General features: G+C 39.0%; 1 protein-coding gene across 1 annotated transcript in view; it reads left to right on the plus strand.

Moving 5' to 3' along the window:
- Positions 1 to 27316, plus strand: part of sema5a (sema domain, seven thrombospondin repeats (type 1 and type 1-like), transmembrane domain (TM) and short cytoplasmic domain, (semaphorin) 5A) — a 234231-nt gene that overhangs the window by 184254 nt on the left and 22661 nt on the right. The window contains exon 17 of the mRNA XM_033985975.2: positions 19731 to 19940. Within this exon, the coding sequence (XP_033841866.1) occupies positions 19731 to 19940 (210 nt within the window). The remainder of the gene's footprint in view (positions 1 to 19730; positions 19941 to 27316) is intronic.

Consider the following 27316-nt stretch of genomic DNA (forward strand, 5'->3'; position numbering starts at 1 on the left):
TGAAACTCGCTGCAGTTAAAAGTCACTTTTGGCCGAGCGTCTGTCACTGTGTGTGCTGATACAGGTCTAGAGACAGATGGCGGTGCATGGATAGCACAGAGCGGTTATTTTAAAGCCCTGTGCACAAACAGTCCTGCCGAGTTCAGCGCCAAAGAAATAAGCAGTGACACGAGTCTGAGCGATACACTGAGCTGCGTTTGTTCTGTTTCTTTGACAAATAATGTAGTGATAAATGAGGCCAGAGGTTTGGACTGGAGCACGACTGTTGTTTAGGGCGTAATAGTCTAGATTTAAGCCCGCAGCTTTTGTGAATTATATTGATGCTGAAGCGTAAGAATCAATGTTCATTATTTTTTAACAAAACATTGAAATAAATCTCATAGAAAACTTTTTTTTTTTTCCTCAAGAGAACATAAACAATCCCTTATCTTGTCATATTAAAGGTGCAATTTATAACTTTTCAGGGAGTCCGCCGCCTGCCTGTCTCCATGGTGATAGTACATTTTATATGTGTAGAACTGTCATATGTCACAGATGTTTATTACACAGATTTACTCAATTAAAATGCAGTTTATTATTAATTGTTATCGATTAAATATTGATGTTTTCTCCAAATCTGCTTATAACTGGTTTATATCTTGCATTTAAATACACACGTTTGCTTAAGACACTGATTCTTTTGTGTGCAGGTTCACCTCTCCATAGATCTGACCTCTAATTTGTTCTGATGGTGCCTAATCCTTGTCATTATTCAGATAGAAAAGTTTAATGTCATACTGTGGAACATTCAAAAAAAAAGCAGGAGATGAACCAACCACCTGTTAAGTTAAAAATAAGTCCCCTTTAAACTTCCATCCATCCATTTTCTTTCGCTAATCCAGGTCCGCGTCATGGGGGCAGCAAACTAAGCAGGGAATCCTAGACTTCCCTCACCCCAGACACTTCCTCCAGCTCCTCCGGCGGCGTTCCCAGGGCGTTCCCAGGTCTTAATTGAACATAGGAACTAAGAAATGCTCATTTTCAGCACCTGTCTGTCTTCCTGACTGAAGGTGACACTCATTTTGCGTCGCACAGTTGTCACAATTGTCATCCGCGACGCTCTCTGTGTTACATTAAAGATAAATTAACGATTCTTCTCAAAGCTTTGTGAAACTGAAATCTGTTTCATTATTCAAAGTGACAGTTTGCCCCAGTGTTCGGTAAAACTCATTTGTTCAGTTACAGACACTTTATTCTCATAATCAATTGCGTCTGTTTGAGCCGAGCGACGCTTTGTTTTATTCAGAGTTTGAACAACAAAGTGTGAAGAATTTTCTATTAAAAGGTGCGTCCTCTTGGCTTTGTCGGTTACTCATCCACAGTGACTCATGTCTCTGAGGAATTATTCTGTTCAAAGATGGATGAACACCGCAGAACTTCTTCACACTTGCTGCCGTCTTCCTTAACACACTTCACACTTTGATTTGATACATCCGACAAAATGAGATGCAGCCCTTTGACCATCGTCGTATCAACCTGTCGAAATCTCTCAAACCCTTAAACTTACACCTCCTTTTCAATCATACTGGAGGGAGAAACTTGGACTTATTGACTTATCATTCACTAACAGGTCTTACAATGAGTTCTTTATTATATCGAGACTATCTCTTTACCCAGTTATGTCACAGCTTCGCCTGTTGTTTCCACGTTTATCCCAGTCCAGCTCCATTTCCGGCCTGTCCCGATCCTTCTTTTGCTCTTCCCTGTTTTTCTCTGCAGCTGCCATTCATTTCCTAATCATCTGCATTAATCCTGTTTGAGGGACTCGTTTCTGGGTTTATTTTCTGATTGGAGATTCTCTAAAGTAGAAGAGATTTTAGTTGATATTAAATAAGACATTAATTTCTCAGTTGTTTATTGCCTGATGTGTCATATTAAGAATGACCTGTTTGAATAACACTCACAGATTTATATTTGACTGTATTTTTTTATGATGCATTTGAGCCCAGTTTACCTGCGTGATGAGTTAACACATGGAATAAAAGTCTCTTCACTCGGAGAACCATGGTTACATTCTTTAACCATAACGTTTAATACTTTTTTCTTACTTACCTTTTTAGAGTTTTAGAGTAACAATGGACAACACACGTAAAATACATATAGTTATAGCACTCCTTACTTGGTTACATTCTCAAAATCTGAAGTATTTAGTTACATTATATCAGTGATGGATGAAATGCTCACTTTTGTTAAGTAAAAGTACAGATAGAGGTAAAAGTTACTCAAGTAAAAGTATCACATGAAAAAATTGACTTAAGTAAAAGTATTTAGGTACCCGTCTAAAATTGTACTTTGAGAGTAAAAAGTAAAAGAATTTATAGCGCATTGTTAATTTGTTCAAATGTAAATGTAGTGATGTTAAAAATCTATTTTGGTCAACAGTAGCAGAACGAATCAATTTCTTCATTTTTCTTATTAATTTTGTGTGTGTTATTTATGTATTTATTATATTTTGTATTGTATTAATTAATTAATTAATTATTTTTTTTATTTTGATTTATTTTTTATTTATTATTATTATTATTATTATTGTTATTGTTATTATTATTTTTTGCACAAAGCCGAAGCATGAACTCAAAACCTTTAGTCACGATGTTACCACAAACGCTGTAAAAATAACCTCTCAAATCATATGAAAAGTACTTTTTACTTTTCAGTCCAGTTAAAAAAATGTAGTGGAGTAGAAAGTACAGATACTGCTCTCAAATAAAGTGAAATAAAAGTAAAAAATATCCACTGTAAAACTGACCTAAGTAAAGTACAGATACCTAAGAATTCTACTAAAATACAATACTTTACTTCATGTACTTTACCTTCTACCACTGCATTCAATTTTCTTGTAATAACAGGGTCTACGTCGAGGTTCACATATCAAATAGATTGTGAAACGAAACTCAAATGCATAAATGTCACGTTCGCATAATTATTTTCATATCATAAAAAACTGTAGCAACTTTTGGACCTTTTTCACAGTCAACACATGAGTCTGCACATTTCCAACAGTTTCAACACGCTGTTATATTTGGTCGAGCGGTGACATAACATGTTTCCAAGGGACCCAACGCTGATGAAGAGGTAGTCACTTCCCCTGCCGATAGTTATCATATCATTTGGATTTATGCGTGTAATAGCTCATAGTTAATACGTTTCCAATATGGAGTCCGCCGTCCTCCTGTGCAGACTCACGAGGAGCCGTAGCGTGGGTGACAGCGCTTCTCTTTTCTCGTAGCCATTCCCTGATAATTACTGCCACAGCGCGGGTCCGTATTGATGTGCACTGTCCAACCATGGGACCATAAGATCCCTCTGAGAAGCAGCTAAAGGAATGGGATGTCGCCCCGTAAAGATTTAGTATTAGCATGAGGCGTCGGGTTATCGAGCGGAGTCCCGTGTACCTGTCCTATGGGGATGTTATAAGGCGATAATGTATATGTGTTTGTGACCCAACAGCGAGCGATGCAATGAAATCCTACACCAAACAAGTCTTTGTGTTTTCTATGCAGCAGATTCAAACCGGTGGTAGGTAAAAACAAAACTATCATCTGTTTTAGCGAGAAGATTTTCAAATTTAAAGGGTTTATATTACACAGTATATTATAATGTTTTCTCATCACAAACAGACCTGGAGTTGTGTTTTTGTTTCATTCATTCACACATATTCAACACACAAACCCTGCATAGTTCTTCTCTCAAACTGAAAACACTCTGTTCCACCTTGTGATGTCATCTGGTAATACAGGAAGTGCTCCACTATGTTTTTAAACTCCATGCACCTTCACTAGAATCATTTAGAAACATCAATTCCAGGAGTGAAATTGTCTAATCGTTGCTAAACAAAAGGTAAAATGTAGCCGTTAACTTGAAAACTACCAACTGATGACATCACAAGGTGGAACAGAGCATTTTGAGCTTTGGAGATGTAGACAAACGAATAATAAAGTGTTACTCAAACATGTGTGAATGAAACAAAACACAACTCCAGGTCTGTTTTTGAGGAGGTAACAGCATTATATCATGTTTAAAGGTCACAAGAGTACATTTTGCGTAATATAGGACCTTTAAAGGTACACTACGCAACTTTTCCGGTGGAGTGCGTGCAACCTGCTTGTCCCCATTGGAGGTTATTGCTTTGCGTGGAATCCGTGTTTTTCAAGCTAATAAAAAACACGAGTGATTGAATAAAAGCAAGATATATACATTTAATTCTATACTGTGAAAGATTCCATGCAAATCATCAATAATTATAATAGTATATCTCCAGGGAGACGAGTAGGCGCCCAGAAAGGTTCCATAGTGTGCCTTTTAAACAATCCAAGAGCAGTAACATTTGAGAGAAAACTGAAAGGTTAACAGGGTATATATAGCTTCTGCCTTTGCCACATTAGATTATACTTTTTATGTGTAATTTTCCTTGTCACATCCTGCTGAGGTGTGAACAATCAGAGAGAATCAGCAACTGTTAAAGAAATACAAGAGTGACGTGTATTTCAGAACAGGTCTGGAGAGGTGTACACTTCAGGGTTAGCGCGTTTGGGTTTATACTTCACCGTTTCTTTCCTACAAAGAGCAGTATACCAGATAAATTAGTACACATATGCGATGTTCTAATTTGGATTGTTCAAATTGTGATTTTGATTGCAATTTTAGTCTCTGCTTCATCCAGCTCTTTGTTCCAGCTCCAGCTCTATAAGTGTGACCAGGTGAAGAGAATGTGGAATAGGTCGTCTTAAGAACATCAGGGCAAGTTGGATTTGTGATAGCTGGGTCAAGTAACAGTCCTACTACTCGTACTACTACTACTACTACTACTACTACTACTTTTGTTCAGCGTCCACACCAAAGGCTAAATGAAGGTGTTAAATAAGTAACATAAATGTCTTTTCTGTTGTTATTATTGACGTTTTAAGTGTCTCCACAGTCGGCATTTAGCCTGCTCTGGGCGATAGCATTAGCGTTAGCCACAGACGTCAACAGCGGCGGTGCCTAATGTATCTACAGGTCTTCATTTTCTGGAAATACAAAGTGGTATCGGTTAGATGATGTGGTCTAAGTACTCACTGATACCTGAAAAATGTGCGGTATCAGAGCGTTTGCTAATAACAGCATCGATGTCGGAACAACCCTATTTAGCATGATGCAAATTTGCTGATCTGGTGTAGAAGTCTTTGAATGTAGCTGTGGTTCTGTCACATGGCTTCTCTGGCCTGAAAGTCTTACTGAAATCCTCTTCATCTCCTGCTGCCCGCGGCAAAATGTCTCCATGTTTTTTCTCCTTTGAGCATCAAAGCTATCACAGATCTGCTGACATTTCATTATTTGTCCTGGAATCCGGGCGCCATATTATTGACACACAGCTGAGCCTCACAGATAACCTTGAACCATTACAGAAGAAATATACCTTTGATGGCAGGGCTTCCTTTCAGACCATATTAAGATCTGTATCTCTCACAAACATGTATTTCCATTAAGTTTCTATAGAACACGCTGAGATTATTTATGTTTGTAATCACAGCCTAATGACAACAGCTCGAGTCTGTCCTGATGTAAAAGACGCTGATTTTCACATGGTAATTAGTCGTGGTGTTTATGGCATTATTTATTGTCACATACGCAATCAAGTGTGAGATGTTAGTGTTGTGTCTTTATTAGAGAAACTGTAAAAAAACGGTTGGAAATAGGTCCAAAAGAGTTTGCTGGAATTGCATTATAAAGATGTATTTGACAAACTGCTGGTTTCAGACGACGTCACAACATTTTATAAACAAATATTAGTTAATACAGATGGGGGCAGCTCAAATTAATATTGTAAATGTTGAATTCTTGGGCCTGGTCACTAATAAAAATGATCTGGTTCAACATTTGTGAGCCTTTCATGACGTTCCCCCTCGAGTCTGAAAACCACCGGTACAATTGTTCTATAAGGTCTATACAATGACTTTTTTCTGGAGGAGGGTCTGTCACATCCTTATTTCCTTGGAGATGTTATTTCGTTGGCTTGAATGGAACATACATTCTTACTTACTCTCCAGGGAGCTAGATATAAGTTCAATGCCTTATCGTGGAACTTTCCAGGCAAAGCAATTCACCGTTTTCCAAAAGTTTTCGCAGGCCCCGCCATCGTCTTTGGGGTTGTTTTATTTTGCGTGGGGCTGCCAATCTCGACAGCAAATAAGTTCTATACGGACAACAGAGCTGTTTTAAAGCCTCGCAGAGAATTCGTTGGTGACATGAACATAGAACATTTTACACAAATCAACCTACTTTATATCAGATTTTCCAATAAAATCAATGGTATTTCAGTTTAACCTGAAGTGCCACCACAAAGAATAGAAAGAAAATTTAGAGGAACAGTGGGTGCGGTGGAATAAGGTCAATAACATGTCCAAGCGGTGGTTACATAGTGCACCTTCAGTTCTTTTTATGTAAAGTCCCCAAGCTTAGCACAAGATGGGTCCACTGCTCCTGACAGGTTTCCCCAGTGGCATTGAAGGATGGGTCAAATGCAGAGGACAAATTTTCTTAAGGGAACAATAAAGTCTACCTATATCTACTTACCTTTAATGGTCCTATATTATGCAAAATTAACTCGTGTGAGCTTAAAACTATGCTAGAATGTTGCCAGTTCATTAAAAATCTACATCTCCAAAGCTCAAATTGCTCTGTTCCAACTTGTGATGTCACGTAGTGGTAGTTTTGAAGTTAACGCCTACTTTTTACCTTTCCTTCAGTAGAGATTGGCATTTCCCGGGCTGTATAGAGGTTAAAAACACAGTGGGGCACTTCCTGTATTGCCACATGACATCACAAGGTGGGATGGAGTGTTTGCGATGAGGAGACAACTTTATAACAGATCAGAAAACAGTATAATATTTGCCCTTTTTTAAATACTGTCTGTTTAAGGTAAAGGAGAAGCGTCGTCACAGCCTGATAAACAGTGAGCAGATTGGTTGCGTTGTTAGGGAGGAGGTCATAATGTTATGCTTCATCATCAGCATAGATCAAATATTGAAAACAGCCCCGCAGCCCCCTTCTCAGTTTCATTTCTTCTCTCCAGATATTTCTAAAAATCGTTGCGTGAGACAGATAGGCTTGTCTGGTTTAATCAATAACACTAGACAAGAATTTGTGAAGTTCTAGTGTGTTAAAAGTTCAGTCACGCTGCTATTTGATGTAGTAATTTTGCGCTTTAAAGGTTTTGAAGTCGGCCGCTGGTCCCTGTATTTTTCACCATTTGCATCTTACACAGACAGACACAGAGAAGGGAGAGAAGCAGATGAAAGGCTTCTCTTCTGAGACTCGCGTTTGTAATTTGGCTGCATGGGCTCGTGCCGGTGAGTGATGGCTTCATCTTTTTTATTTTGATATCTTTTCTTCTTCGGGGAGAGGGGGCGGTGTCAGCAGACTGATGTGTTATCAAGACCCGGCCGTATAGCTGCTCTGCGGATGATCGTGTGTGGACGTGTCATGAGGAGACGCAAGCGAATGGGGACAAAAGTGACAAATGATAGCTTTACTCTCCCTCATATATGCTTTTGTTTTGTCCCTGCTGTCTGAGGACTTCTGCCATTTTGATTTGAGTGTTTGTAGCACATACTCGCTCTCACGTAGCTGCCGGAGAACTGCAGTTTTACCAGACTTATTCTGACCAGACCTGTCACGATAACAAACTTTGAAGTACGATATATTGCAGTAAATATAGACGATAAATGATAATATTGAAACCAAGCCATAAAACAGAATTATCCCCAAAACGTATTCTACATTCTACAAAATTCTACAAAAAATGCAACAGTTAAGTAGTTAGTTTGTATTTATAATGAGTAGATTCAGCCTTTTACAGCTCAAATCTCATCAAATTGCAGAAAATAAACAAAAAAAGTCCCCACGATAAATATTTACTTCCAAAAATGTCACATCATGTAGCAATGGTGGAATGTAAAAAAGTTAAAGTAGTAAAGTACTGTACTTAACTGCAATTTTTAGGTATCTGTACTTAAATCAGTTTTAACGTAGATAATTTTTTACTTCACTACATCTGAGAGCAGTATCTGTACTTTCTACTCCACTACATTTTTGAACAGGACTGAAAAAGTAAAAGTATTTTATTTTAGTTTGAGACCTGCTGAAAAGGCTGAGGGTTTATTTTCAACACGTTCATAATTTAAACACAAATATACAAATAAAAACAGCCGGGATAAAAAGATTGATTCAGTTGTTTCTGCTGAACAAAATTGAGCACAAATCTTTATCAAAATCACTACATTTGAAACTTTATGAGACCTCAAAACCTGCACAAAATACTTTTACTTTTTGAGTACATTTTTAACAGGTACTTTAATACTTTTAGTAGATTTTGTTGATGTGATACTTTTCCTTTTGCTTGAGTATTTTTCTTTTTTGCTCCGGTGTCTGTACTTTTACTTAAATAACAGAATTGAGTACTTCTTCCACCACTGCTGTTTGTTGGAGTAATTTCCACCTGTAATGCCGCTCCGTGTAACTCTACAGATAAAACATATTTTTAAAGTCCCTGTGCCTGATTTTTTCCCATGTACTAGAGCAAAATGTGTCTCGCCCCTGAACAGATATATTGTATAATCAGCTCATGAGGTCAAAATATGTCTGTTGTGTGTTGTCTGCATCTAATTATAATGCGCTGTATTGTCCGATAATCAGGAAGTGCACGTTAGCATGCGTCTTGCTAGATTTACAATGGCAAAACTCCACTCTGCCCTCTGAAAGTCATGAAAAGTGCTTATAAACTCATTGAGGTGAATAATTAGGATGCTCGTAATGGATAAAGTGAGTGAGAAATAATCTGTTTAAAATGAACCACTTCTGTTCTGTTCATGTTTTTACGACAATAAAAATCAGGCAGCACGTCTGTAAGTCCAGTCTGGATTATTCTTAGACAAATGTGATAACACAGCAGGTTTTATTATTGTTAAACTGTTATTTAACCAGGAGAGTCCCACTGGAATTCAGTATCTGTTGTACAGACGAGTCTTCTCCCCATGGGAACAGTACAGTTTTTTTTTATTATTTGTTGTTTGTTTTTGAACAGTAGCGACGGAAAATGGAGCACGCAAGAATCCCAGTGAGAATATGAAGCTCCATAAAGAAAGGCTTCACTTGATCCTGGAATAAAGTTGGAGTTTTCTAGCAATTCCGCTTGTCAGTACTTTTTACTAATACTTTTAAACCACGTCACTTGTCGTCGCTATAGCAACCATAATCTATGAAGGCTATGTTTTTATTTAGTTGTTTTTTTTTTTAGTTTTGATGGCTTTTTCATGTTTTTGATAAAATTTGAACTAACTAACCTTCATGCTCTCTATTTGGAAAGACCTGGACTAGTTTTGTACAATTTGCCAAAGAGCAGCAGAAGTTTTCTTAGATGGAAGCCACGTTACTTTGGCTCTTAAAAATAAAATAAAAGAAAAAAGATCAATCCTTGTTGGGAACATTTTCTGGCAATTTCAGCTTGTTGAAGTCGACTCATTCTTGTGAAAGCACCTACAATTACTGCAAACATCTCCTTTAGGCCCATCGCACTGGAACAAAGCCCCTCTCTCTGTTTCATGTTGGCTGCTGGGAAAATGGCTCTATACACTATTACTTAGCAATTTGATGTATTTTCAAAACAACATTTCTTCAGTTAAATAAAAGGTTTCCACACATCTTTTACACAAGCACAGGTTAAAATAATAATAATATGTAAAAGAGTTGAAAACGGTAATGCTAGACCACTGTTTTTCATAATTAAATAAAAAAATGATTTGTGCCAAAGTGAAACATCCATTTATTTTATATATATTTAATTTAACTTTAAAGTACTCTTCTATCAGCGTACTTTGACTTCTAGTTGAGTAATATTTGTTTTTTCTTACGTGTGGTTCCTCTTTCCACTGTGAGTACGTCCAAAGTGACAAAAGCTTTATGATTACAATAAGAAACCATTTGAACATTTGTGTTTTTTGCAGCGCTGCTTCAAATATCAGTCTCATTTTTGTGTCTATCCTTTAAAAACACCAGATTTTGTGCATTATTTCATATTTTCTTTCCAATTAAAGTAAATCAGATGCCATGTCCAGATAGTTTTTCACCTTTATACACTACTTTTTATTTCTACTTGAGTAATATTATTGTGAAGTAGCATTACTCTTACTTAAGTAACATTTTTGGCTACCCCACCCACCTCTGGTCCATAGTTGCATACTTACACTGCCTGGTCAAAAAAAAAAAGTCGCTACCTGGATTTAACTAAGCAAATATGTTGTGGTTGCTGCAGTTGGTCAGTTCTAGGTTCAGCATCAGTCTGTGCTCAAAGAATGAGGTCAGCTGACACCTGAATATACTGAATGACCAGGTTATTCCATCAATTCCATATTTTTTTTCTTCCCTGATGGCACGGACATATTCCAAGATGACAATGCCAGGATTCATCAGGCTCAAATTGTGACAGAGTGGATCAGGAGCATGAGACATCATTTTCACACATGGATTGTCCACCACAGAGTCCAGACCTTAACCCCATTGAGAATCTTTGGGATGTGCTGGAGAAGCTTTGTGCAGCGTCAGACTCAACCATCATCAATGCAACATCTTGGTGAGAAATTAATGCAACACTGGACGGAAATCAATCTTGTGACGTTGCAGAACCGAAATCGAAACAATGCCACATCGAATGCACGATGTAATCAAAGCTAAAGGCGTGTGTGACCTTTTTTTTTTGTCCAGGCAGTGTATATGGGTGACCGTTTATTCACATCTTATTAGTTACAAAATATTTAGGCAAAAGTCAAACATACCTGTACACACGTGACATGGAGCACTTCCTGTATTACGACATGACATCACAAGGTGGAACGGAGCGATTTCAGTTTGAATATGCAGCCTAAATCTGCAAGTGTGTGTTTTAAACGTTTGAGTAAAACAAAAAACACAACTCCAGGTATGTTTGTGATGAGGAAATGAGTTTATAACAGATGAGAAATGAGTGTAATTTGGGCCCTTTAAGCGTGGAGCCGTCAAAAACAAGAAGTTGAAGAGTGTGTGACCTTTTTTTTTTTTTTTTTTGGCCAGGCAGTGTATAAATAAATGCATCAAGTTAAAATATTTTCTTACTATAAAATGTTTGACTGTCTGATCACTGAAGCTAGAACTCTAGGTCAAGTATTCAATGGGATATACTGGCGTTACGTTAAATCACTCTTCACCCCTTTTGTTTTGAAAGTTGTGTTTTTAATGATCTTTCTAATATTCAAAATAAACCTAATTATTGTAGGAGCGGCTTGAATCTACCACATGAACAGTTGGCATTGCAGTGTTTGTGAAGTTATTTATCACCTTGTCAACACTTTTTTTTGCAGGAATCACGACTTTAACGCCAGCTCCACTGCACTCTCTTTAGTGGTGTTGGATAATTTCTTTTATTTGTTCCTAGACCAACATTATTGAGCAGAGACGCAGAGGAAGCCAATCTCACGCAATAAACATCCACCAGAGCTGCTTTAATTTTCTTGTCAAACTTGCATTATTGTGATGCTCGGGAACAGCGGGACTATTTTCCACAATCTCCTTGATGGAGCATTCAAGGGCAAATTGTCAGTCAGAATAAGCACAATCAAATCTCACAATGCTGTCAGGAAACCACACGCGCACGGCTCACAGAAGACGCACAAAGGAACAGTTGTGTGTGTGTGTGTGTGTGGACAGCGCTTTGCAAACATCACACACATTTCCTGAAAGGCAGGCGGCGATTAAGGCGACTTGGGCTCGGTTAGCAGTTTAAACCCGAGCTCTGACTCCGACTGCGGTTGTGTTTTTTGAGCAAGACCATTGACTGTGTAACTAAATGGACATGACTAACTCGCTAGTGAGCATGGACACGCTTCCGGCTCTATTGACTCTGGATGCAATTTACTTTCTATTGAAAAACTGTCGCTCCTCTCTCTGTTACTGCTGCTGTCAGTCTGTCATTTTGGTCTTAAAATGTTGGTACTGAACGTCTCTACATGATCCTGGTATTTTAATTTGCTTTTGTGTCCGTGAATCAAGGTATGAACATTAATAACAGACGAATCAGGCGCCTTCTTTCACCAACGTTGCCACTGCTAGCAACAGGTTTGATTGACAGCGTTGCTCCCTGCTAAACCAGCTGTTTGAACGGGAACTAGTGTTCAACTGCCACGCACTGGATTGTCTCTTTAGTTGCTATGATACTCGCCGTTGGGAATTAAAATATGGATCTCGGAAATCGGAACTCTTTTGGCGTCCGACTCTTTTGTCATATTCTCCTGATTCTTCTAAAAAGCAGCTTAAAATAGTTGGTTGACTGTTTTTTGTTTTCCCTTTCAGGTAAATTTGGTCTGTTGTCTTTTATTATTCCACGCTCTAAAACACTTTGTGACCTGTAAAAGTTGCTCTTGGGCCTGTTGCGATAACAAATTTTGAAGTACGATATACAGTATTGCTAAAGAGAAATATGACGATAAACGATAATATTGTAGAGTTCTGGTCTAAGGAAACATGCCAAAATTTTTCTGCTTGTTTCTTTTCTGAACACAAGGGCTACTGTAGGCCATAACCCACGCAACAACAACAGCTAACGCTAGCGGGAGCAGCTTCAGGGAAAGAAATTGCCTGATTTGTCTGTTATTAATGTTCATATCTTGACACAATAGTGAAATAAAAGTACCAGGATCATGCAGAGCAGGTTAATACGAATATTTTAAGACGAAAATGACGAACCTGACGGCAGCAGTTACAAAGAGAGGGGCCACAGTTTGTCAATAGAAAGTGAACTGAAGCCAGAGTCGATAGAGCTGGAAACGCACCCATGCTCACTTTCTATTTGTCCATTTATTTACAGCCAATGATGCTCTATAAATAAAGTCTTAGTTAATTATTTACTTACACATTTATAACAAAACGTACAAATGACTTAAAAGTAGATTACTACAATGAGCTGTGGTTCATTCTCAAAACTGCATTTCTGAGATAACACTAAGTATGATTTTTGTGTTTGTGCGTGTGGATTAAAGTTTACATTCCTGCTTATCGGTTTTTGTACCCCGAGGCCGTGTTTGTGTCCGGCTGTGACAGAGGAGGTGTGGCTCTGTGGGACAGTGGTAAACAGTGAGGAGCTTCAGGACATCTCAGGGACGTCCTGGAGCCACAGGCCACGGCACTGACACATGTCGACTTTAACCACGGCTAATGTTATCAGGAGGAAGCTCACTGTCAGACGCTGGGAAGTGATGTGCGAACAATTAAACTTAGTAGTATAATTATTCAAATATTCACAGTCTAGACAAAGAGTTACTGTTATTTTGGATATTCACTCTCATATAATGCAGCCTGCAGAAAAATGCACAGTTTTCTACTATAATTCACATTTGTTTGAAACCCACACACCCATCCATTTTCTTCCACTTATCTGGGGCCGGGTCATGGGTGCTGCAGTCTAAGTAGGAACTTCCAGCCTCTTCTCACCCCAGACACTTCCTCCAGCTCCTTAAAACCTATTTTCATGCAAATGTGTTGTTGTATCAAAGCATCGCTATGACTACTTATTTATCTCTTATTTATTTTGACGTATTGTACTAGGGAGAGAGTAGCTCAGTTAGTAGAGTTGATCAGAAGGTTGGCGGTTCAAATCCCGCTCTCAACATAAAGCATCATTAGTAGTCTGTGTACACTGGTGCATGTATGTAAAGAGCTTTGAGTGCTTTAAATGTGGAAAAACGCGATATAAAAAGGTGACCATTTATTATTTTGATTGCTACTTGAAGAGTTAATTTGCAAAATAACAGTAAGTGCCATTAAAAAAGATGGTTTTGTCTTTGTAAAGCAAAGCAGAGTATTTTCAGCAGCTTACATTTTCACAGCAATTACGCGCAGACTTTTAAAACATGTTACTTCTAAACTGAGTACCTGTTTTTGCAAATAAATGATTTACTTGTTTTGTTGATGTTATAAATAAATGTGTAAAAGAGTTGGGGTTTTTTTTGTTTTTTTTTCAAATTCCCTCCAAGCCCTATTTGCGTGTCAGTGGCAGAGGTAAAGAGTTTGGGTTATAGCTGCAGTGTTGACTCAATACAACACACTCTGTATACGTGCGGAGAATGCGCTTACATTGCCCCTGCCTTGGTTTCCGATTCGCGTGGTAATTGCAATTTTGACACCTCATTTTCGCCGAAATGGAGCCTAATTAAGGCAGGAAACCTTGTCACCAGACAGAAAAACAGATGCCTAAAAGCCCTATTCCATCCCTGGCTTTATCCCCACATTATAGACCAGTGTAGCTGAAGGGAACGCATTTGTCCTCATACAAGTGCGCCGTTTGCTGAGGCCTAAAGGTCAGCTGTCTCTCACGTTTGTCTTAAATCACTCTTATCTGGCCATGTTGTTTGGCCCCTGTCCGTGTGGTAGCTCAGAGCTTGTTTACTCCATCACCTCTTCATCTGCGGCGCTGTACTGTGGCGTTCCGTTTGATATACGCGGTTCACACATGTTTGAGGTTTAAAGTCTGCCCGATAGGTACTGCGCCGCTATTGGTCAGTGTGGTTCAGATCATCTCTCTGTCTGGGTGAGGGTCTCGAGGAGATCAATGGCCACCAACAGCTTGCTTAAGAAGTGTTTTTTTTTTCTTATTTCTTTACTTTGTGTCGTCGTTTTGTAGCCCTACATCACAACCAGCTCGGTGATACTAGTAGTAGTAGTAGTAGGGGTAGTTGTTTTAAAAAGTATGAGTAATATTTGTAGTCTTAAAAGTGCTTAAAATGTTTTTGGAGTAGGGTGGTAGTAGTTTATTGGTTAGACTGGTTAAATGGTAAATGGTCATGTTTTTATTAGCACTTTTCCACCTTCAAGTCACTCAAAACACACACATTCATACAGCGGTGTACACCCGTAAAGTCTGAACTATCAGTGCATTGTGAACGCAGAGATTAAAAATAAAAGAAGCGGATGCTAAGGTTTTTCTTCCTTTTGGCTAAAGACAGATCGACTGTAAAAGTGGCCAATCAGAAGCAGCGTTAGGCAGGTGTAAAGAGTTTCCAAACATTTCATCAGTTTAGCGTTTCGTAATGTCGCTTTTCTAAAACATTTTGAATAAGTGTGCTGTACCTGGCTTCTTTAGCGTGTTGTATCTCCAGAGTCTGAGCCAGAGTCGAGTACAGCGAGGGGGCACTCCTCCGGGACCTCCCATAGGGCATCCGACAGAATAACACAACCACTTAAGGTCCATTCTCCCGCAATATTCATCTAACATGTGCAGATTAACTAAAGACACTTGACTCATCTCAGACTAACACTACAGGGACATATGGATGGAGGATTAAGTGTCTTGCCCAAAAACACAACGACAGCATTCATTTGTGGGAGCTGGAATCGCATTGCCAATGAAGTTTATGTCAAGTGCGGGATTTGAACCGCCAACCTTCTGATCAGTGAACAAACACCCGCCTTTTAACTTGATTTATATTCCCTCCTCCTTAAAACCAGTAAGTACATAAGACTACGTGAATAAATCTATGTGCAGCACTGATTTGTAGACACTGGAGGTAACGTGGGTTAAGCGTATATGGACTGGAAGAGGCGGGAATCAAACCTCTAACCTCCATGACAGTTGGAACATGCAGATCATTCATACGGCGTTACAGTTTATTCGTTAGCTTTGAATCATGCATGTTCGTTTCAGTAGACCCTGTTTCTCCTCTATGTGTGTATGCATGTGTGTGTCCGTGTGCGTGTGTGTGTGCGCGCTCTCCGGGCCAATCGATCGCCCCCGCCGGCCCCTATTTGAGAGGGAGGGCTCCACGCTGTTTGTTTTGGCGACAGGAGGTCTGCCCCATTGAAGTAGCATTAGCAGCATGACCAGTACATCACAGCCGGCGCTTGTTTGAATTGGCTTTGTTTAGACCACGGTCATTACAAAGCCAGTGTATACCCTCTATGGAGTGGTGCGATAAGGAGTACACCGCGCAGTTTGCCGGCCAGTTCTTACGTTGAAGTAGATCAATATAAAGGGTCCGGCGCTTCGTAGCCCAGAGGTGAAGTCGCCAAGGTCGCCCCCTAGTTACGAAAAGGTTGCGAAGGTAAAGGTAAACAAATGGATGTCACCCCCAGAATATAAAGCAGCTTAAAGACGCTCGCTAACTGTCAGGTGGGGAAAAAACGCACGACAGGACAACAAGGGTGAGAGAGGAGAACGCAGAGGGGAGCAGGTGTAAGAAGGTTAATGCAGTTAAAGAGATAGAATACGGTACGCTATTAGTGAAATGATAGGGTGAGAGGTAAAACGCGGCATACAAAAGAGGAAGGTTGCGGCGTCTTTGCGAAAACATTTTAAAAAAGCAGAACTCTTCCGATTAACCTTCACCGATTATTTCAACTGAATAAAAAAGTTTGAAAATCCCAAACACTAAAATCAGTTATAAAACCAAGTGCTTGACTATGTTTGCTAAGAAAAATCCAGCTAAAATTCAATGTTCGGTGGGTGACTTCCTGTTCCGTTGCCTACGCTAAAATACTAAAATACTGTCTGATAGCGTCCCGATCCGTCTCCAGCCCCACTCCAATCATTGTTGTGGCTCCATCACAAGTGAATATCAAGTCCAATTAGTGTGAGCCTCCTTCACACCGGCTCATGACAGCAGCACGGAGTCCATCTTGTAACACAACCCCACTGTGTCTCAGATTGTTAGTGCTACAAATGTCATTGGGGCTTGTGTCTGCACATGGGGATCTGACTGAAGGAGCATCGAATGCAAGCTGAAAAATCAACTCAGTACTTAAACAAAAACTATGTACGTTTTCCTGGTGGTCTTTGTGGAGATGCTATTCCGTTTCGTGGAGTGTTCCTTGGTTATTGTTACGTATTCATTCAATTACAGGTGTTTTTATCGCTCAAATATCTTTAAAGCGCTCATATTACACTATTTTCTGATCTGTTGTAATGTTGTTTCCTCATCACAAATATACCTGGAGTTGTGTTTTGTTTCAGTCAAATGTTTAACACACAAATCCTGCATATTTAAGCTGAGTTGTTCTCTCAAACAGAAAACACGCTGTTCCACCTTGTGATGTCATCATGTGGTAATGCAGAAAGTGCTCTACTGTGTTTTTAAACTCCATGCACCTTCACCAGAATAATTTGGATGATTTTAACTGTAAATTGCCAATTTTTACTGAACTAAAGGTAAAAAGTAGCTGTTAATTTGAAAAACTACCAATTGATGACATCACAAGGTGGAACAGAGCATTTGCAGATGTAGACAGAGGAATAATAAAGTGTTACTAAAACATGTGAATGAAACAAAACACAACTCCAGGCATGTTTTTAATGAGGTAACAACATTATATCAAGGCTTAAAGCTCACAAAAGTCCATTTGTGTAATATAAAACCTTTAAAAACACGCATTGTTACTGTAATATGTTCATGTTATGTTTAATGTCATACTGTGGAACATTCCAGGCAAAGCAGCAACATCTCCATAGAGGCGCTCACGTGGGTCGATCCTCCACTGGAAAAGCTTAAAATAAATGCATTACGTCATCTTTATTTTAATTTTATTGGAACTAAACCTGGACTAGAACACGACTAAACCTGGAACTTTACCTACGCCTACGCCAGGAACAAACCAGGACAAATGTGAACACAAACTTAGATTTTAAACCATTTTTAGATCATTTTGAACCATAAACGAGGAGCACGTTTGGGAATGAACTGCTACTCCCGCTTTATACGTCCGCTCTTTCACTGATATTGAACCATGACGGAGAAACAACAGAAGAGATACTATAAGGCAGTACATGTATTTATAGATTTATAGTCAGTATTTACTATGTTGGATATACAAATAATAAATACTTATCTATGACCTCAAGTGTAGGCTGTTGTCCTCAGGTGATTCGTATCCCGTGACAAGAGCTGCTAAAGCATCAGCGTAAATAATACTATGCCTGAAGAGTCATCGCTGTACCACATATTCTACTGACGGTGATTAGTATTCAGCGAAAAAGGACAGGAACCTTATTTTAACCTGCTGTCTCTCGCTTTCTCCGTCTCTCTGTCTGTCTGTCTGTCTCTCGGTGCCAGACCCTGTTCCCACTCGTCTGATTGATGCATGTTGTTAATTAGGCTTTAATAGAAATGACACTTTTTCATTACGAGTCCTTAATTCAACTCCTTTCAGACAAGAGTACACAGATTAGCAGACTGGCTGTGTTTCGAATGGGGCACTCACCAAAGCCATGTGAAGAAAATGATGATTGCGAAGCAGTTGAAGCTTTTGAATGATTTTTCTATTTATATTCAGTCATGCAAAGCTCAGCACTTTTATTTAACTTTTATTTAGTGGAAATCAATCAAACGGTCCAAGGGGTTCTGTAAATATATCAGACATCTGCATTTAACACTGCATCAAGCGTGACGTGTAATAAAGTGGAGCGTGGGCCTCAGCTCCTGTTACACGTGACGACATCCTGAGGACTTTTCACAATTCAGATAAGATAATATTTTGATTTGAGTTGTCAGTTTCTATGGTAACGGTTCTATAATCTTTCATTGCTTTGAGACCCGTGTATAGCTGGAGCAATACTGATAGGAAATTTAATGAAGTGTAGTGGTAGTAGTAATAACAGTGGTGCTAGAAGTAGTAAAGGTAGTAGTGGTAGTAGTAGTCGTACTAGTGGTAGTAGTAGTGCTAGGACCGGTGGTAGTAGTAGATATAGATAGATAGATATAGATAGATAGATACTTTATTAATCCCCAGCCAGGGAAATTCACCAGTAGTATTAGTAGTAGTAGTAACGCTAGTAGTATTAAAGGTAGTACTGGTAGTAGTAATGCCCAGTAGTAGTAGTAGTGTTAATACTCGTAAAGGTGCAGTGGTAGTAGTAGTATTCGTAGTAGTGGTGTTAGTAGTAGAAATAGTAGTAGTAGTAGTAGTGCTGGTGGTAGTAGTAGTGGTGATGCTAATAGTAGTAAAGGTAGTAGTGGTGGTAGACGTAGTGGTGCTATTAGTAGTAAAGGTAGAAGTAGTAGTAGTAGTAGCAGTAGTAGTGGTGCTAGAAGTAGTAATAGTAGTAGTGGTGGTAGACGTAATGGTGCTAGTAGTAATAAAGGTAGAAGTAGTAGTGGTGTTGTAGTAATAATAGTAGTAGTGGTAGTAGTTGATTCTGATTTCTCATTGTAGTCCATACATAGACATACATTAATCCCGCTCTATTCAAAGCGTTCTCTTGCGTCACTTTGCGCGGGCTGATGTTTTGACGCAGACCCGGTGCACGTTTGTACGCGTCTCCTTTCACGTCGCTGTGTCACATAAATTGCTGTAACAACACCGTACCTGCTTACAGTCTATTTGTCGGCAGCCATTTTTAGAGCTTATTTACAACTGAATGGGCCCGTGGGAATGACGAAGACGGCTTCCTCCTCCTTCAGCTGAAATGGGGCTTTTAGACTATCTCCCAACTGCAAGAGTAAAGACACATTCACGCTATCAAGTGCTTTTATTGACTCTCTGCCCTCTTGTTGCTCTTCAGAACAAATGCACAAAGCCAGAACCGCGAGTGAGACCAAATACCCAACCAAAAAAAAAAAAAAAGTCCAATAAGCGCTGACACTAAAAGCTAGTTTGGAGCAATGTTCTTACTTGTGTTGTTGTTTTTCTGGCGACAGGTGAAGTGCTGCGACTGGGGAGGATTTCAGGACACACGGTGAACGGGGGCTGGACGGCCTGGAGCTCCTGGTCTCAGTGCAGCAGAGATTGCAGTCGCGGGATAAGGAGCCGGAAAAGGACTTGTACCAATCCCGAGCCTAAGTACGGAGGGCAGACGTGTCTAGGACCAGCGCAGGAGTTCCAGGAATGCAACGTCACGCCTTGTCCAGGTAAGGGAGGCCCATATTACTCTGTTTTCTGATCTGTGTCACGATGCTGTTTCTTCATCACAAACAGACCTGGAGTTGTGTTTCGTTTCATTCACATGTTTAACGTACAAACCCTGTGTTTTCTCTCAAACGGAAAACACCCTGTTCCACCTTGTGATGTCATGTGGTGATACAGGAAGTGCTTCACTGTGTTTTTAAACTCCACACACCTTCACTAGAATCATTTAGATGATTTCAGCCCTGGAATTGCCAATCCCAACTGAACTAAAGGTAAAAGGTATCTATTAACTTGAAAACTACCACTTCATGACATCACAAGGTGGAAACAGAGCATTTTGAGCTTTGGAGATGTAGACAAATTGTTACTCAAACATCTATGAATGTAACAAAACACAACTGCAGGTATGTTTTTGAGGAGGTAACATGTCTTAAAGGTCCTATAATACGCACGACTCTTATGAGCTTCAATTATAATTTGAAAATGGTATAATCGCCAAAAAAAACAACACATTCAAATATTTAATACGTTTCAGTTTCGTTTTTAATGCTCTGAGTCCTCCCTCGTGTTGCCCCCTGCGCCCGCCCCCCTTCAGATCACAATTCTGCTAATGGAACGACTGCACATTGCGTCAGGTTTGTGAAGTTGTAGTGCATAGTTTTGTATCCTGCTGTTGTTTACTTATGAAAAATGGCCGTAAGTTACATAGGCTCGTTCTGCTAACTGTAAGCATTGTTCGAATAGGGCCCTGGAGAGATCACAAGATTATTCAAACATGCCTGGATCACGTAGAAAAACACGTGTGGCATGTTTTGGAAGAGGGAACAACACGGTCGAAAGCTCCATCAAGTAAATATAATACTCCCTCTTTAATGAGTGAGGATGACAAGTTAAATATGGTGAAGAAACAAAGCTTTAAGCCTGCTCTTTATCTTAATGAGATATATGAAATTTTCTTGTCAAGTTTGAACATAAAGAACAATTATATTTAATAGGCAGTTTCAGTTGCAACTTAATACTTGGCAGCTGGTAAGTATTATCCTCCCACCTTCATTGCAACTGTGACAATCCCTGACAGAAAAGAAAGTATAAATCTATTCAGGTCATGATTCGATGATTATGTCTACAATGTTATGTAACAAAGATGTTTTCATGCGTTTCAGCTTTGACGTGGCATTTTGAGGTGACATTTTGAGGACTTTTGACTGTTTCAAATTCTGTCATGGCACAAATTTTTCATCCTTCTGACCAGAGGTGGAATGTAACAAAGCAAAAGTAGTAAAGTACTGTACTTAAGTATACATTTTAGATGTTTGTACTTGAAGTGGGTACTTTTTACTTTTACTTCACTACATTATTGAACAGGACTGAAAAGTAAAAGTATGTTTTTATTGTTTGAGACCTGCTGAAAAAGCTGTGGGTTTTATTTTTATCAAGTTCATAATTGGAGCAAATAAAAATATACAAATAAAAACAGCCACAAAAACTATCACAATTGTTTCTGTTGAACAAAATTCAGCACAAATCTTTATAAACATCACAACATTTGAAGCTTTATTAGATCTCAAAATCTACATGAAATACTTTTACTTTTGACTCTTTAAGTACATTTTTAAACTGGTACTTTAATACTTTTACTTGAGTAGATATTTCATGTGTTACTTATGCTTTTACTTGAATATTTTTATGCTTTGGAATCTGTTCTTTTACTTAAGTAACAAAATTGAATACTTTTTCCACCATTGACTCTGACGCACATGCATATCCACAGGTGCTCATATTGTTACTTTTTCATGATTTTTTATTCGATTTTATAAGCAAAACAGACTTTTAATCTTTGCTCCAAACAAAATATACTTTCCCTGACAAAGACTGGCTGTAGATCTGGACAACACGGACACTTAGAAACATCTGAATCCTCATTACAATCACAACTGTTGGCATTTTGTTATTATTCAAGCCTATGTGTCAATAAGCAGCATCCCCACACAGGAGGAACAGATCAGGGCCAACAAAAGAAATCAGTTGTGCATAAGAGGTTTGACGAAGACCCCAATTTACACTAGGAATCAAACAGACCACCCCAGGCGCATTCACTATTGTAATTACATCTGTGTGTAATTATGCTGCCAGCGTCGGGAGCGCGTGCCGTGTTGTGAAAAGCCCTGAGACAATGCGTTTTTGAGCTCTCCTCTGAGCCCAAGACGTCGCAACGCAGCGTTTTAATTAAAAGAACGGGTGAAGTAAGCTGTCTAAATGGAAATCCAGCGCCGGGTTTGGCATGAGGCACCTGCTGTCCACCACTAGCGAGGTGATTATTAAAAACAGGCCCAGGAGAAAAGCAGGAAGTGCTCGGGTCAAATGAGAACGTCGCTTTTTGGCACGGATCCAGTGTCAGATTACTTTGTTTCTCTGCAAATTATTGGATCAAATTAAGTTACTGGCTTTTGTTACTTCATCAAATATATGCGTCCTGGTAAAGTTCATTTATTTCAGTAATTGGATTCAAATTGAAAAGTACAATGCAATGTGACTGCAGAGTACACAATGAAAATATAAGTAGTTTTAATTTCATTTGCTGTGTAGTAAAATTTTAGTTTCCTTAAATTGTAAATGGCAACAGTGTTTGTATTATTTATATTATACTCAGTGATGGGAAAAATACTTTGAAAATGTGTTTAGTTACAGAATATTGTTACATACTTCAATCATAGACTGTGTAAAGAAGTGAACCAAGGGAGTGTGACGTTGCCCATAGCGTTCGACTCCAGTCAAATGAAGGTTTAGTACAGAGTGGACTCTTAGTACCACTGTCAATCAAACCTGTTTCTAATGCATGAGCAACTTCACGGACACAATAGCGAAATAAAAATACCAGGATCCTGTAGCGCGAGTTAATACGAACATTTTAAGACCAAAATGTCGAGTCTGACAGCAGCAGTTTCACAGAGAGGGGCCAAAGTTTTTCAATAGAAAGTGAATTGGAGCCAGAGTCGATGGAGCCAGAAGTGCGCCCGTGCTCACTTCCTTTGTGGAACATGGCGGCTAGCAGTTTAGCTATGTCCATTTATGTATGCAGTCTATGATTCCAATACATGGGCTAATTAGAGTACTCTTTATTTTTACTTTTATTTCGAGTTGCATTTAAATTATAGGTAAAGACACAACATAGGATTAAAACTGCTTTATGTCTGTTTTCCTGTTTGTTCTGCAGTTATTTATCATGAAGAGGGAATTAAAAACACACATGCCTCACCACATTTTTTCTCGGTAATACTGTGCAGTTTGAAGCCTTGTGTGATAAAGTACTGCTGTGTACTCCTTTGATTTTAGAAAAGTGACTACTCTGAATATCATCAAGTGAAAAAGTAACTGCATAGGAATACTGTTACTCATAATTTGTATTCTGAACAGATATTCTTGTATTTGTGTGTTCAGTTACTACCAAACATTTATTTCTCGAGTATTGAATCCAAGTACAGTACATGTTTAGACTTTGAAGTGTGATATTATCAGAATCAGAAGTGACTTTACCGTCCTTGAGGAAAATTTATCTTGGGCTGGAACATGGAATATTTTTACTTTTCCAAACATGTAATTCAGTGACATGCCATAGTAATCTTTGTGGCAAATCCAGAGTGATATATCTTTGTATTTTTTCATACAGATTGATATCAGTCTGTCAACCGTTACGTCTCAGGCCCGGTCAAACGTTATCGTCCAATCAGATCAATTTTTTTCGGTGACACATGTGAAACAAAGGCTCACTGGTCACCTATGGTTTCCAAATAAAATCCAATTTATCTCACCTCAGATTAACAGAATTTAGTGCTTCTCATTGAAATCCGTGATGTTTTTCAGCCCCCGTGTTATTTTTTCCTTTATTTTTTTCCAATAAGGATGGACCACGCCTGTCCCTGATTGGCTAATCCATCTGTCAATCACACTTATTTGAAACTGGGAGATTCACTGATGACCAGACTCACATCTTCGTAAAGTATTAACGAAGTGTGTACTCTGGATCCCAGGCAAAATTTTTGTCGCTGTTCGAAACCTGTAAAAATACACCAGCTCAAAAAAAGTCCAATGTTATCAGTATTATAATCCCAGGACAAATGGCAGAAGTTTAACTGTGTCAATCTCAAATAGAAGATTGGAAAGACACTATGCAATTATCCTATTACGGCCATTTTCGACCCTGTTACTAATCTGATTTTGCTCTCATATTGACTCTGTGGAAATGGCCCGACATGAACCCATTATCAGATTACCTCATCACATTTAGGCCAGTGCAGGTAGCCTTTGTGAATCGGAATGACGATCCGTGAACGCTGTTTTTACTTGCTTTCAATAAGTTCACTGGGAGCACGGCACACATACCTTTTAGTAATGTAACAGCTAATAGCCTCAGTCTTTATCAACCATGAACGAAGACTCAATTAACTAAAAGCTTCCGACGGGCTTTTTCTCCACCATCTTGACTCACTCCCTTTAAGGAAATTATACCTAGAATGTGTTACGATGCATTATTAATTTATTTATGCTTTAAAGGGCCAATATTACACAGTTTTCTGATGTGTTATAATGCTGTTTCCTCATCAAAAACACTCACACAAACCCTGCATATTTATCTGAGTTCTTCTCTTAAACAGAAAACACTCTGTTCCACCTTGTGATGTCATCATGTGGTAATACAGGAAGTGCCCGACTGTCTTATTAAACTCCATATGCCTTCACTAGAATCATTTGGATGATTTCAGCCCTGGAATTGCCCATCTCAACTGAACTAAAGGTAAAACGTAGGCGTTAACTTGAAAACTTCCACTTCATGACATCACAAGGTGGAGCAGAGCATTTGAATTTTGGAGATGTAGACGGAGGGTTACTAAAACATGCGTGAATGAAACAAAACACAACTTCAGGTATGTTTTTGAGGAGGTAACAACATTATAACATGGCCTAACGCGCACAACAGTCAGTTTTGCATAATATAGGACCTTTAAGTTCAATATTACAAACCATAAACTGATCCTGCAAAACATCATGACCTCAACAGGTGAACCATAAATTGCAATCGTCATGGCAACTGTTAGAGGTTGCGGTACATTTGATGAGTGAACCTTTCCAACGGTAATGCGTCTGAAGGCATGTTTTTGAAGGTGAGGATTTGAGCCCATTTGACAGGGGGTAAATTAGGAGGGCAAGATGTTTAGGTCAGAGGATCTCTCCAAAGCTGTCACAAGTGGTCCAAAAAGAACAGGGACTTAACAATGACATATGACGCAGTGAGACGAGGCTGCTGGGATTTGACAAGTTAATAGGCTACTGGCTCTGACAAAAAAAAATATGACAATCTGAAGTTACCTTAAAATACTGTGATGCAATAAAACAAAGTAAACCAAAAATTGCTCAAAAGTCAAAATGGGTACAGATGTTTGAAAGATAAAAACAGTTTCCATGGTTTATCTTCATGATGCTAGATCAGTTTAATTTCCAAAGTAGTATGGAATTAAACATATCTGTCTCCATAAATATAAGACGGGACGCCACAAGGGCAAGTTAGAGGTCAGATCTGTGGGGAGGTGTTGTGGATTTTCTATAAGCAAACAATTCTGTTCTCATTTATACATGCGGCACACTTTGTTTTGTTTTTTTATGCAAAACAGACAAACATAGTGACCAGTCATATTTACAACTGTATGTGACAAGTTCGTGTTGTGTGTGAAAAAACACATTTTTCCATTCATATTTGCTGTGTAAAATGGAGAGAGTAAAAGTGGAGGAAGAATCATATGCAGTATTTTCATGAAACATTAACACCAGTCTAATTATTCATGCTTATAGGGGCCGTCACACTTGGCTCTGGTTTGAGCCCAATTTAGTCTTGATGTGGAGTTGATTTGGACATTTGATGTGACTTTTGTCCAGGTTTAGTTCAGATTTAGACCAGGTTTAGTTCATGTCTAGTACAAATTTAGTCCAGATTTAGTCCCAGGTTTGGTCTCTGTTTAGTCCAGGTTTAGTCCAGGTTTAGTTCATGTTCAGTCCAGATTTAGTCCAAATTTAGTCCAGGTTTAGTCCCAGGTTAAATCCAGGTTTAGTCTGTGTTTAATCCAGGTTCAATCCAGATTTAATCCAGGTTTAGTTCATGTTCAGTCCAGATTTAGTCCAGGTTTAGTCCAGGTTTAGTTCATGTTCAGTCCAGATTTAGTCCAGGTTTAGTTCATGTTCAGTCCAGATTTAGTCCAAATTTAGTCCAGGTTTAGTCCCAGGTTAAATCCAGGTTTAGTCTGTGTTTAATCCAGGTTCAGTCCAGATTTAATCCAGGTTTAGTTCATGTTCAGTCCAGATTTAGTCCAGGTTTAGTCCAGGTTTAGTCCAGTTTCAGTCCAGGTTTAGTCCAGGTTTAGTCCAGGTTTAGCCCATATTCAGTCCAGGTTTAGTCCAGTTTCAGTCTAAGTTTAGTCCCACATTGGGGGATGTTATTTCTTTTAACAATGGAAGCTTTCATATACCCCAAAGACGCAGATGAAACCTGATGAACAGTGAATACTGATGCATTCTCAATTAGCACCCCACAGACAAAGAGGAAATATTTGGGACGCATTCATCGCAGCATCCTGTGTGCAGATAAAAAGGCAAAACAAAGAGAAGATTAAGCCCACCCGCCTCTGCTTTGGAAACAAACCAAGATTTTTTTATTTTTTTTTTCCGAAATGAGATGATCCGTCATGATATCGACTGTGTTGTCAGGCTGAGATGGAGAAATTAGACCTGATGACACGAAATATCTGCTGCCTCGGTTACCTGCACACAGCTGCTAGCCATTCCACTGGTCTTTAAAAACAATCCACAGGTAGCTTAGAGCGGGATTTCTGTGCCACAAAGAAGGTAGAGTTAAGCCAGATTATAAGAAAAGGATACTTACGTTTTCACCAGAGACTGTACATATAAATGCCATCGCGGTCCAAATAGGAAGTGATCATGGGCACGTTTCCAGCTTCATCGACTCTGGCTCCAATTCACTTTATCTCAGAAAACTGTTGCCCCTCTCTGTGTAACTGCTGCTGTCATGCTCATCATTTTGGTCTTAAAATGTTCTTATTAACCCGCTCTACATGATCCTGGTGTTTTTATTTCACTATTGTGTCTCTAAATCAAGAAATGGACATTAATAACAGACAAATTAAGTTCCTCCTTTCCCTGAGGTCACTCCTGCTAGCGTTAGCAACAGGTTTGATTGACAGCGTTGCTAAGGGCCCGCTCCCTGCTAAACCAGTGTGTGTGGGTTGGAAGGAACTACTTACTACTACTTATTACTTTCAAGAGGCTCGCTCCGGATTAACTCTTTGGTTCTTATGATACTTGTGGTCCGAAT

This window comes from Periophthalmus magnuspinnatus, chromosome 20 (genome assembly GCF_009829125.3).
Source record: "Periophthalmus magnuspinnatus isolate fPerMag1 chromosome 20, fPerMag1.2.pri, whole genome shotgun sequence".
Taxonomy (NCBI): domain Eukaryota; kingdom Metazoa; phylum Chordata; class Actinopteri; order Gobiiformes; family Gobiidae; genus Periophthalmus; species Periophthalmus magnuspinnatus.